This window comes from Myotis brandtii, unplaced genomic scaffold (genome assembly GCF_000412655.1).
Source record: "Myotis brandtii unplaced genomic scaffold, ASM41265v1 scaffold523, whole genome shotgun sequence".
Taxonomy (NCBI): Eukaryota; Metazoa; Chordata; class Mammalia; order Chiroptera; family Vespertilionidae; genus Myotis; species Myotis brandtii.
Genome location: NW_005369902.1, coordinates 636913 through 648880, shown reverse-complemented (window position 1 = coordinate 648880; position 11968 = coordinate 636913). Strand labels below are relative to the sequence as shown.

The window sequence follows — 11968 nt, the reverse complement described above, 5'->3', positions numbered from 1 at the left end:
TTTGCAGTGTTTGGGGATTCTCTGCTCCGGGGTCTGTACGCCTGGGCACACAGGGAAATGAGTTTTGATCTCTCCCTCCCCCGGGGCCACAGCTGGAGAGTTTGCCTTTGCCTCGGGGTGTGGGACGGGCTAAGGACTAGCCTTCTCTCCAGGGGAGGGACCTGCCTCCTCAGCACTTGCCTCTCACCAGCAGGTGTCTGGCTCATGGTCCTTTAGCCCTTTGTTTAATCTCAAGGTGTCCTGGGTTTTCTGACCGACTGCTCATTTTAAAAGAAGTCCAGGCAGCTTATCCCAGAGAATAGGGTCACCCTCGGTCTGGCGGGCCCTAAAAAAACATTTGGTGGGGTTCAGGACACAAAACCCCCAAATATGGCACCTTGGCATACCGACTATCTTGAGCTGGAGCCTGAGAACATGGCTGAGGCCGGAAGGTCACTCTGACCTCTCCCTGGCCCTTCTCCCCGGAAACGGGGCACAAATCCTCCTGCGAGAGGGGCCCTCCCTATGACCAGAAGGAAGGAGCATCCTTGTCTCCAAAGACAAGGCCAGGAACAGACAGGCTCGCTCAGTCCCGGTTTACTTAGCGCATCCTTGGACCTGCTGTTCTGCACAAAGGACCCCTCTGTACTAAACCCAGCGCAGAAACACTCCTAACGGTTCTGTCAGCTCTTCATTTCCTCCCGAAGGCTCCTGTGTCACATAAAACTTACAACTTTGTCGAGTTTTCTCCTGTTAACCTGTCTTTGTTGGTTTCATTGTCACACCCAGCCAGGAATCCTAAGAAGCCAGAGGAAAACCTTTCCTTCCCCAACATCTTTCACCAAAGTTACTCATTTTAACAGTTCAGAGAGGATCTGGAATGGAAACCCACTGGCCGGGGAGGGGGGATGGGGTGGGAGGGGTGGAGAGGAACCCAAGACATCCTTCAAAGAAAGGAAATGGCCTTAATCTTTCAAAAGATCAGCGAGGAGGAAAGTGAGGAAACAGAGCTGATACATGTGAAGAAATTAAATAACTCCCCACATCTTAGAGCAGATTGAATTTACATTTTACTTAAAAAAGGGGGGAAGGGGAGTACATACACAGGGAGGAAAATGGGGTGGGGAACAATGGTCTGAAATAGGTTTCTACCATGTCCCCTACAATGACCGGTTTTGTCTGTTGGGCAGTATTTCTCCTGCTGGCGAACAGCTGCTTACAATATTAACAGGGAACTGCTGAGTGTAGGTCTGATGGAAAGGAGAGGGAGTTATCATATACAATGTAAGTTTATAATACACAGCATTTTCTTTAAACGATGCAACGCAGTCGCAGGAAAAAGTTAACAACACTAACACGAGAATAATCAAATTTTTGTTTGTTATCCATGTACAGCAACTAACTGCTTTACAAAAAAAGCAAAATAATACAATATATCATCACATGTATTTACAGTGTAGTAAATATACTTTTCTGTCAAATTTTACACAAACTATTTACAGGTGAATATACTGCATTAAAAAAAATTGTGTGGCTGACACTAAGTGAATTTTCGTAAAAGTCCATTGCATAACATTGACTAAGACATGCCTCATTATGCCAGGAGATGAAGGGGAAATGGGAAAAAAAATGAAACAAAAACCCAAAATAAAACTGAAAAACCCTAAAGACCACCAAGCAGGGAGGGTTGCCCGCTTCCATTCGGCCCCCCAGAACATCCGTTCTGACCTGGCGCCTGGCTCAGGATCTGCACGGCGCGGGCACCCAGAAGGGAACAGAGCGCTCGCCACTTTCCCCGAAGCCAGTGAACCGTGTCTCCATGTTGGCAAACAAGGGCACACCCCTGGGGCTGGGGCAGTGGTAAAATAGGCAGACTACACACAATGGATAGTGATGAGTTAATGCTTTCCTCTTGAAAAAGTCCGGGGAAAATCCACAAATCAAAATCACATGACCTACAATGTCCTTTACGGAACTTGCATCAGATTTTGCAAAATGGGCAACTTGCTCTGAATGTCAGAATTCCCCGAGCAGAGTACAGGTACGAGGCCTGGAAAAGCACTTCATCCCTCAGGGGAGCATATGTGAGAGACTTATGTCCTGTGCATTTTAGTTATTTGGAAAGCTGGATTTTCCTCAAAAGCCAGAAGTTCTTTAAACAAGGAAAATTTTAAACCTTGGAAAGTTTTCAAATTCTCAGGATGTATTGGTCAAAAGTATGTTTGTAGTTCAAAGAAGGTTCAATTTGATTTGTGCAACGCTGATCATTTCATGAGGTACTTTAAGTGAATTTATTCCATTCATTACATTAGAGGGCAGTGCATACCTTTAAGAAATACCATCCCTTGGAAAACGTGTTTATGGAAAGATAAATATTTTTTTAACAGTAAACCTTTGGAAGTTTATCTATTTTGATGAGAGAAGGAAAACAGCATAATAATACCCACTGTCATGTGCACCAAACTAACCGACAAAGAAGAAAAACAGGAAACCGAAATGATTGAAGGCTCATGTTGGTCTTTATTCCAGGAGCCAAGAAGGTGTGAGACCTGCCCCGAAGCCCTGGGTTGTGCGAGAGCCAAGACCGGAACAGCAGCTTGGCATCCTGGGCACTGGGTTGTCAGTGACCTTTTCTAAACCCAGTGCTAGTCTTAGATTCTTTATAGTCTTAGTTGCTCTGTTATTATAAACAATCTACTCTAATGCAGCCTCTACGATAGTTAAAAACAAAAGTGTAGTTAATTGCACCTGTCTTCAATATTTTCCAATAATTTTATGTCAAAATACCTATTAATACTAAGGTTTTTTTTTCCTTTTATTTTGGCAAATGGTTCTTACTTTTCCCAGGACTGTAAACAAATTAAAAAGATTAAATTCTTATTATTTCTGAATATCAAAAGCAATTTTATTTACATTAACATATTACATTGTTACTGTGTGAATAAATGTGAAATGTGTTATATTATTAAAACCAGAACACTTACATGTACCATTATTCATTGACTGAGCTGTGGAATTGAATTTACTGAAATCCACTAGGAAACAGCACTACAGGAAACTCCCCTCTCAAAGCCACTACATCTTAATGTATAAAGGGAACCTGGGACTCGGGGGAGAATATCTTTTTGTAATAAATATGGTTTAGTCCTGAATTGGAACGTCTAGATACTATATGCTCACTGAAGTCGAATTGTTTTGCATACTGCAGGTACCCCAAAGACACTGGGTCTGCGTTACTATGGAAACCCCCACACCATGATAATCCGTCCCATTCAGTAGAGCAGCACCTCTTAAGGTCCCTTACAGTCACACTAATGCAGGCCGACTAATCTTTTCACAGTGATTAAATGCAATTCTATCATATACAACCCAAATGTTTTGCTAAAGAAATTCCTGATTCTTTTGGAGGGAAAGGATACAAGACAAACTATGTTTTGTCAAAGACGTTTTTGTTAATATACACCACACTCCCTCTTTCTGGGAAATTATTAAGCAAAGTAAAAGCAATAGCTACTCAAAAAGTCACGTACCATTTCATGTTGCTCTGGAGCTAATACAAACATCTATACAAGTTACCTTCTTGGAACAACTTTCAACACTTTGTTCACGGATTACCCTGCTCAGAATTATTTAGGAAAGAAGAGGAGGAGCGGAAAATGTATAATTACTATACTCAGTATAGTTTTGGTTTATAAAAACAAAAAACAACAACTTTTTAGTATAGTTAAAGATTAAAACATAATCAGCTGGAAAAAAATAAACTAGTTTGGATGACTGAGTTTGGATAAGGCCTCAGAACCCATCGCTGTAATTCGGTAATGTTACGATCGATATATGTGGTTACACTTATTTTCCTGTAATTATTGCTAATACTCAAGTGTTAGTATTTCTTAAGAACCCACTACAAAATAGTAAATCCCGCCACCCCCCGAAGTACCTCGCCTGTGGCTTATGGTATGAAGCCACTGAGGCCTGACCTTTATGGCTCCTTCGGTTTTGAAAGGTAAAAAAAGTCCACAGCTAAACGTCGGATTAAATATACTGGGGTTATAATATTATTTCTCCCGTGAACGTCTACCTTGGAAGTGTGTACACAGATGGACACTTCCCTTTGTCAGAGGAAGAGGAAACCAGAGCTGGGCTCTGTGCACATGGCCTTCCCAGTCGGCAGGAGGAAAGAATCCAGTCTCTCACCACTGCCATGTTCTCAGGTCAAGTGCCCTGACCTCCCACACTCTTTGAAGTTGTTCTGCAACTTGCCTACACCAGACACCGAGAGTAGGAGGGAGAAACAGCTACAGGAAAAGCAGCATTAATTTAGGCAATGCTTCCAAGAGTTGATCATCTGGCAACGCGGCAGCCGGTGGGCTCTTTATAAACAGGAAGTGCAGCATCACAGCCGGTGGTGAGGGGTCCCTAGTGCAGAGCCCGCGTACGTACATATGTACGTATGTATGTTAGGTCTGTTTGAAAAAGGAAACAAAGAAAGCTTCACACGATCTTCTTAATGCTATTACGTTTGAAACTGCCAGTGCTTCTCTGCTTCTGCACTTGGCTTGCGGATCCATGGCGAGTTCGTCCACTGTTACAGTGCCCGGCGGTTGGGGAGAGTTCAACGTTCTCCTTGTCGATTCCTGGAGAGAAACAGAGCAGCCAGTTACACCCTCTCTGGTGTGAAGCGCCAGGATTGGATCTCATGGCTTGTATACAAGCTACAACCTGGAGGACTGTTTTTGCATATTTCATTTTAATAGTCAACTGCTAGAATGCTTATGAAGACCTTGTCACACAGAAAACCTCACACTTTGGTAAGCAACTTTTGCTATCACAGCAGAAAAACAGCACAAGGAAAAGAAACCCAGGGGAAGTTGCTAGAGGCAGGCCGGCCTGAGGTGAACTCAAGACTAGCAGGGAAGACAAGAACTCCTTCCTCCAAGTCATCCCAGCAGCTTCCAGCAGAGGTCAGCTTCTCGCCACATATCCCCGCTGCTGTCCATGCACACAGCACGCACACTGTGCAGTTACAGAAGATACTGAAATCCGTCATCTCAAAGAAAGGCAGAGCTTTTTATCTTTCTAATCACAGTGCCTGTCCCAAAGGAACTCAAATGTTTACTGAGAAAACAGCATACCACAAAGACCACACTGCAGAATCTCTGCTCTGACCTCTTTTCCACTGTGGCCAGCCAGCTCATGTTCCGCACCTTCAACACATGCCCCTCATTTCTCTCCTGGAGAGATGAAACCTCCCAAACAGGGCCCTACAATGCGTCTTACAAATAGTTTAAGTAGTGACTTCATAACAGTAACCAGAAGCAAAAACAACATATTATTTAGCCCTCAGATTAGCAAAGATTACAAATCAGACAGGTAACTGAACAGTGGTTACCTCGGGGAAGTGGTGAATGACAGAAGGCATGAGGGTGGCTTCTAGGGGTGCTGGTAATGCACTGTTTCTTGATCTGGATGCTGAATTTTTAAGTGTTTACTTATTAAAAGTTCATATGGTCTGTATACTTTTCTGTCTGTTACACTTCAATAAAATTTACCAAAATAATTAGACCAATTATACCCACCTTTAGCATAACTACTGGTGGGAAAGCAACCAGCTGGAGAGCATGTCAGCAATTTGTACCAAAATGTAAAGTACTGGCCCTGGCCGGGTAGCTCAGTTGGTTAGAGCAGCGTCCAGATACACCAAGGTTGCAGGTTCGATCCCGGGTCAGGGCACATACTAGAATCAACCAATGAATGCATCAATAAGTGGGAGAACCAATCAATGCTTCACTTTCTCTCTCTCTCTCTCTCTCTCTCTCTCTCATAAATTTAAAAAAGAAAAAAAGACTGCTTAAAAAAAAAGTACTGGTTGATATTTACTGATACAGAAAGATGACCATAATTTAGGAGTTGGGGGATGATAAAGGCTGGGAAAACACTGGCCAAAATATGTTACCTTTGGATGGTGTTATTTCAGGTAATTTCTACTTTATTCTTATCTGTACCATTTGAATCTTAAACATTAAATGTGAGAATGGAAAAATTTTCACTTTTGGATGAAAAGTAGAATTTCAAGTCTAAAACTATGTTCTAGCAAATGTATGTAGACCCACCCATGTCTTTATTGGCTCGTGATCAGAAAACAGATTTGCAACGAGTGCCTTCGAGGAGCCACATATCCTTCTCTCGAACTCAGCCTTGAACTCATTCAGAGTGTAAGGTGTCCACAGGCACGTGGCCTGACTCACTCGGGCTCAGGAAGACTTGCTGTCATGAACTAATCAGAGAACTTGGGCATCTGTCAGTGTTTGCTCGTGAGTAACACTGTCAGCAACACGTCTCCAGGAGCCAAGCAGTGTCAGCATCGGTTCTAATCTAACCATGTGGAGAACGATGAATGGAAGGAAACACCACCATGTTCACAGAACTTTTCTCTGAATAACAGAACTCTGGATGATTTTTATTCTCTTCTGCATGTTTATTTACATCTTCTCCAGAGCTCTTTAAAAAAAGAAGCAACAAAACTGAAAGAAGGCTGCTCATCATCTTTTGAATGTACCTTGAACTTGTTTGTACAGGCTCTTTCAATGGCCTTGCCTATCTCTACAGGATAAAATTCAATCCATATTTTTTCTCATCTGTTTCCTTCCTGATGCATCTTCTGTCTCCTACCAGAACTACTTTCTCTCTCCTTTTTTCCCTCCTGATTTTATATGGCGTTTATATTTATTACATTCTGCTCATACTCTCACAACTGGTGTATACATCTTATTTCTTCTACTAGAATAAAAGTACCCAGGAGGGCAAGCGGCTCTCTGCTGGCAACCTGCCACCCTGGGCTGTGTGTGTGGCCACCTGTGGCGCAGCCCTGCCACTGCTAGGCTGTGGCTCACTCTGGAGGAAAGCAGTCATCACAGTGCAAGGTGGCAATGCCTCTGAGGACAAGGGCCTGTGCAGTGATATTAAGAATTAAAATTAGCTCTGGCCAGTTTTTCTCAGTGGTTAGAGCTTTGGCCCATGGACCAAAGGGTCTCCGGGTTCAACTACCGGTCAAGGGCATGTACCTCAGTTGCAGGTTCATCCTGCCCTGGTCAGGACACATGCAGGAGGCAACCAATGTGTCTCTCTCACATTGATGTTCTTCTCTCCCCCTCTCCTACTCTCTTTAAAAGCCAATGGAAAAAAATATCCTCAGGTGAGGATTAAAATTACATAAATTGTAGTTACATAGATTAAGTCACTGAAGTGAAGGTGACTTCAAAGAAATACTAAGAATATTCCATTTTCTGTTTTGTTAAGCAAATAACCTTCATATCTCTACATAAAAAATTTTTAAAGCCTTATTTATCTCGTTACATTTTAAGGGTAAAAAAGCAAGCCATAACATTTTATACATACTATGACCTCAACTATGTAAAGAAAAGAAACTGGAAAGAGAGGTACCAAAATGTTAATAGTGATTTTCTAAGAGTGGTGGAATTATGGGTGACCTTTTCTTCCATTTTTCTGAACTTTCTATTTTTTTTCCTAATGAGCCTGTGTTCCTCTTTTTTAAAAAAAATATACTTTATTGATTTCTTACAGAGCGGAAGGGAGAGGGATAGAGTTAGAAACATCGATGAGAGAGAAACATTGATCAGCTGCCTCCCGCACACCCCCTCCTGGGGATGTGCCCGCAACCAAGGTACATGCCTTTGACCGGAATCGAACCTGGGACCTTTCAGTCCGCAGGCTGACGCTTCATCCACTGAGCCAAACCAGTTAGGGCCCTGTGTTCCTTCTAATTAAAAGCATTACAGTATCTCTTGGCTGGTGTGATTCAGTGGTTGAGCATAGACCCATGAACAAGAAGGTCACTGTTGGATTCCCGGTCAGGGTACATGCCCTGGTTGTGGGCTCCATCACCAGTGTGGGGTATGCAGGAGGCAGCCAATCAATGATTCTCTCTCATCATTGATGTGTTCGTTCCCTCTCTCTCTCTCTCTTTGAAACAACAACAAAAAGTTACAGTATCACTCACTGACTTAGCCCCATCACTCATAACCCAAAGATTCAATGCTATGTGAGAGGTTGAGGTCCTACCTCTGCTCTCAGATTCAATATTCTTCTCTGTTCAATTCTTGTTTTTTTGTGTGTTTTCTTCCTATTTAATGACCCAACTCTACACTCACACACAGGTAAATGTGGTATGGCGGTGACTCCTAAGTTAACTGCACAGCAAAAATGTTGTACATTAAGGATCAAAGGAGAAGGTGACATAAAAATACTGGACGGTTATTTTCAAGAAAACAATAAAATAAAAACTGCATTATACTTACACCAAAATATAGCATCTTGAAAAAACCAGGTTGTATGACAAGAATGATCTTAGTATCAGGTTATGGCATTTAGGTTTCTAAGCATCATCCCCACTTTGGAGAATTTTGGCACCATTCATTGTTTTTACCCTCTTAAAACTGAATCTAAAAACTTTCTAGAAGTTGGTGAAGGATTTGGTCTCAACATTCTAAAGGAAAAACTGTCAGATTGTCAGTTATTCTGCTCCAATGGAGACAGAATCCACCTGGACTGGTTCCTGCCATGTTTTAAACTAGTCAGCAGACCTCTGTGCTGCATTGCTTCTCATTGAGGCCTCTCTAGAGCTTTGCATCCATTTCTCTCACGCCCCATGCTCTCCCTTCTGACCCTCAGTGGGCACAAAAGCAAAAATCTATGTAGTGACAGAAACCCAGGGGTCATCGCCCAAGTGGAATCAAGGTAAAATCTTCAATCAAGGTCCTGATTGGCTAGCTTGGATTCCCCCGCAGATGAGCTGTGGCCAAACATGCAGCCAGTGACAACCATGCAGGGCAGAAGCAGCTGGGAATCCTCTATAGCAATGTACTAATAAGCACTATGCTCAATGGATTGTGGTAGTATATTATGGATAAAGATGCAAATCCTAAGTAAAAGGTGTTTTTGCTCCAAATTTAGTGAATTGAGTAAATTACATTACATTATAGTTGTTTAAGTTACATGTCCATTTCCTCTGCTTGCACGTGAGTTCCTTGAAGGCAGGTATCAGGGTTTGCTTATTTTGACAACTGGGAATATAGATCTGGCCTGACAAATCATTAAAACACCTCATTTTGGTGTTTGTTTTTTAAAACACCAAAACCGTTTCCCAAACTAGAACCTGATATTTTCATGACATGATAAAAAGGACTGGATCCCTTTTAGTTCTTGAGAAGCTGAGGGAAAATGGGTTAGGTGATTTGTGAGAAGTTAGACAACAGCAATGAAAGCCTAATAATAACCCCGATCTCCCACCACCTGCACAGCAACAAGAGTAGGTTATGACTGCATTGCTTAGCTTATTACACATTTAATGGGGCAAACCTATTCAAAAAGTCTTATTACATGCACGAGAAGGCAAACATGTCAGAACACCCAGGTTTGAGTGTGGGTTGGATCAGATCTAGTTCTAGTTCTTAATCTGGCCATGAAGGATCAGCAGGTTTGCCTATTTCAAAGGGTCCTTAGAAGAATCAGACGAGATAATCTATGTGAAGACTTTTTGCACATAGATAACATAATTACTATACAAATTAAGATTTTCCTAATAGCTGAAATAACAAAGACCACATGATGTACTAAAAGGAGTTTTAGAACAAATGCATAGAACTTAAACTTTATACTAGAATTTGTAAAATTACTGAAACTAATGTAAATAAGCACAAAAAATAAATCTTGGAAGAAAAGACAACTATAGCTTCATATGCTTTAGTAAACACATTCATGGGCACATGTTAAATATAAATTTAGAAATATTTGTATTTTGAGCTAGATATGTAAAATAGTAACTATAATAATTTAAAAAATTTAATGGACTTTCATCAATTGCTAACACTTTTTCTATTTAGTCTAATCTTTCTACATAATAATTATAGAAAAATAAAAGAAAAAAGGCATCTTTTATAGATTAGTTGTGAGTATATCATATCATACTCTTTCCTTCTTAGTACTTAGAGCTAACTAAGGACCATATTCCTTTTTTAAACACATGGGTGATAGAGTGGACGGCCAGGTTTAATTTGTAAGAAAACACTGGGGTTGATTTTTTTTACATTTGGGAAAAGAAATACTTCCTAAACTAAAAACTCCTCAAACCACACACCCTGCTTTCTCTATGAACTCTCCACAGTCTCCTGCTAACCTCCCGTCAGTCCAGCGCTCGGGGAGTAGAAGCAGCTCCCTGTCCTCAGTCTCCTAGACCAGTGGTCGGCAAACTCATTAGTCAACAGAGCCAAATATCAACAGTACAACGATTGAAATTTCTTTTGAGAGCCAAATGTTTTAAACTTAAACTACATTAGGTACATTATTGTTATTAACTTAATTAGCTGGCCTTTGCTAAAAACGTCCTCAACCTGACTGAGGTACGTTCGCTGAGATCGACCCCTTCCAACTCTCCCACCCACACTCGTCTTGTATACTTGTTTCTCCCAGGCCGAAAACCGACTTCTGCGCATGGGCCATAAAGTTTCAATTGCACTGTAGGTGTGTGCCCGCACGTGGTATTTTGTGGAAGAGTCACACTCAAGGGGCCAAAGAGTCGCGGTTTGCCAACCACTGTCCTAGACCAGAGGGCACATAGGGACCCTAAAGCAGCGGCCTTCCGAGTTCCCCGGGCGCTAAGCCACTGTGCCTACAGGGCCTGGTGAGTGAGTCTCATGCCGTGTGCCCAGGACGAGTGCAGGGAAAGCAGTGTTTCGTGCAAAGATGATGAAAGGGAAGAGTACCTTGATGAGGAAACAGCTGCATGAAAACTGCTGATTTAGAGCAAGGCAGGGAAGCTTCACAGACACAGAATGAAGAAAAAACAAGAGTGAGTGATGGCCGTAAGACATAAAAAGGGTGAAATGTGATTAGATACTGGATACTTATGTTCCTCGGTTTCGAAGGAATCTGGTTTTAACTATTGAATTCTGACCATTAATTTCCTAAATATTACACTCTGTAAATAAATGGCAGAACTTACAATTTTACAGACAGCTGTGTTTTTATCACCTTTATTACAATTAAGCATTTTAGTTTAAATCAAGGATTAAACTTAGAAATACAATTTAAAATTAGCAGAAATTGCACCAAGCAATTGCTCAGTTTAAAATTATTTTCCTCCCTTAAATACAGGGCAATAACAAATAAAAAGAAAAAAATAAATCAAGAAAATACCAGATAAAGTTCTGGGGATACTATAAGCAGTTCACTAAAACATTCAAATCATTTCTGAGATTTTTAAGTAGCCTCAAAATAACTTTAAGAGTGAGACATTTTACACCTGGTAAACATGTTAGGAGTTTACTGACTTAGAGCTAAGTCTACAGGCACACCTCGGAGGTATTTCAGGTTTGGTTCCAGACCACCACAATAAAGCAAGCTCTAATTTTTTACTGGTGGAGTAGCTTCCATTAGTAAAAAAAATGCAACATCCGTGAAGCACAATAAACAAGGTGTGTCTATACATTTGGGGAAATGGTTTTGAGGAACTATCACTGTGCACACAGCTGTCACACTGCTGGTCTAAAAATGCTTCCCAGGAGGGGGTTTGCATTACAGAAGCAAAGTGAGTGGACAATTGTCAGGCCTGGACACAGTCCCAAAATAAAGTGAAAGAAAGGAATTAAAAAATGCAAGTTCATTTATTAACAGTAAAATAAGCTGATGAAAGAAAAATATTAAATTTCTTTTCTAGTAAGAAACATTTAAAATAGCCCTAGCCAGAACAAAATATTATGCTGCTGTAAAAAAGAAGGAACTCTTGCCATTTGCAACGGCATGGATGGACCTGGAGAGCATTATGTTGAGCGAAATAAGCCAGTCAGAGAAAGATAAATATCTCATGATCTCACTCATTTGGAATATAATGAACAACATAAACTGATGAACCAAAATAGAGCCAGAAGAAAAAAAACATTTTAGAATATGATAGAAGTAATCCTGTTATCTGCAG

The 11968-nt window shown here is 41.2% G+C and overlaps 1 protein-coding gene across 1 annotated transcript in view; it reads right to left on the bottom strand.

The window, feature by feature from the left end:
• Positions 1–1026: 1026 nt before the first annotated feature.
• The window catches only part of NF1 (neurofibromin 1), a 327459-nt gene continuing 316517 nt past the window's right edge, over positions 1027–11968 (bottom strand). The window contains exon 64 of the mRNA XM_014548834.1: positions 1027–4613. Within this exon, the coding sequence (XP_014404320.1) occupies positions 4471–4613 (143 nt within the window). The 3' untranslated portion in view covers positions 1027–4470. The remainder of the gene's footprint in view (positions 4614–11968) is intronic.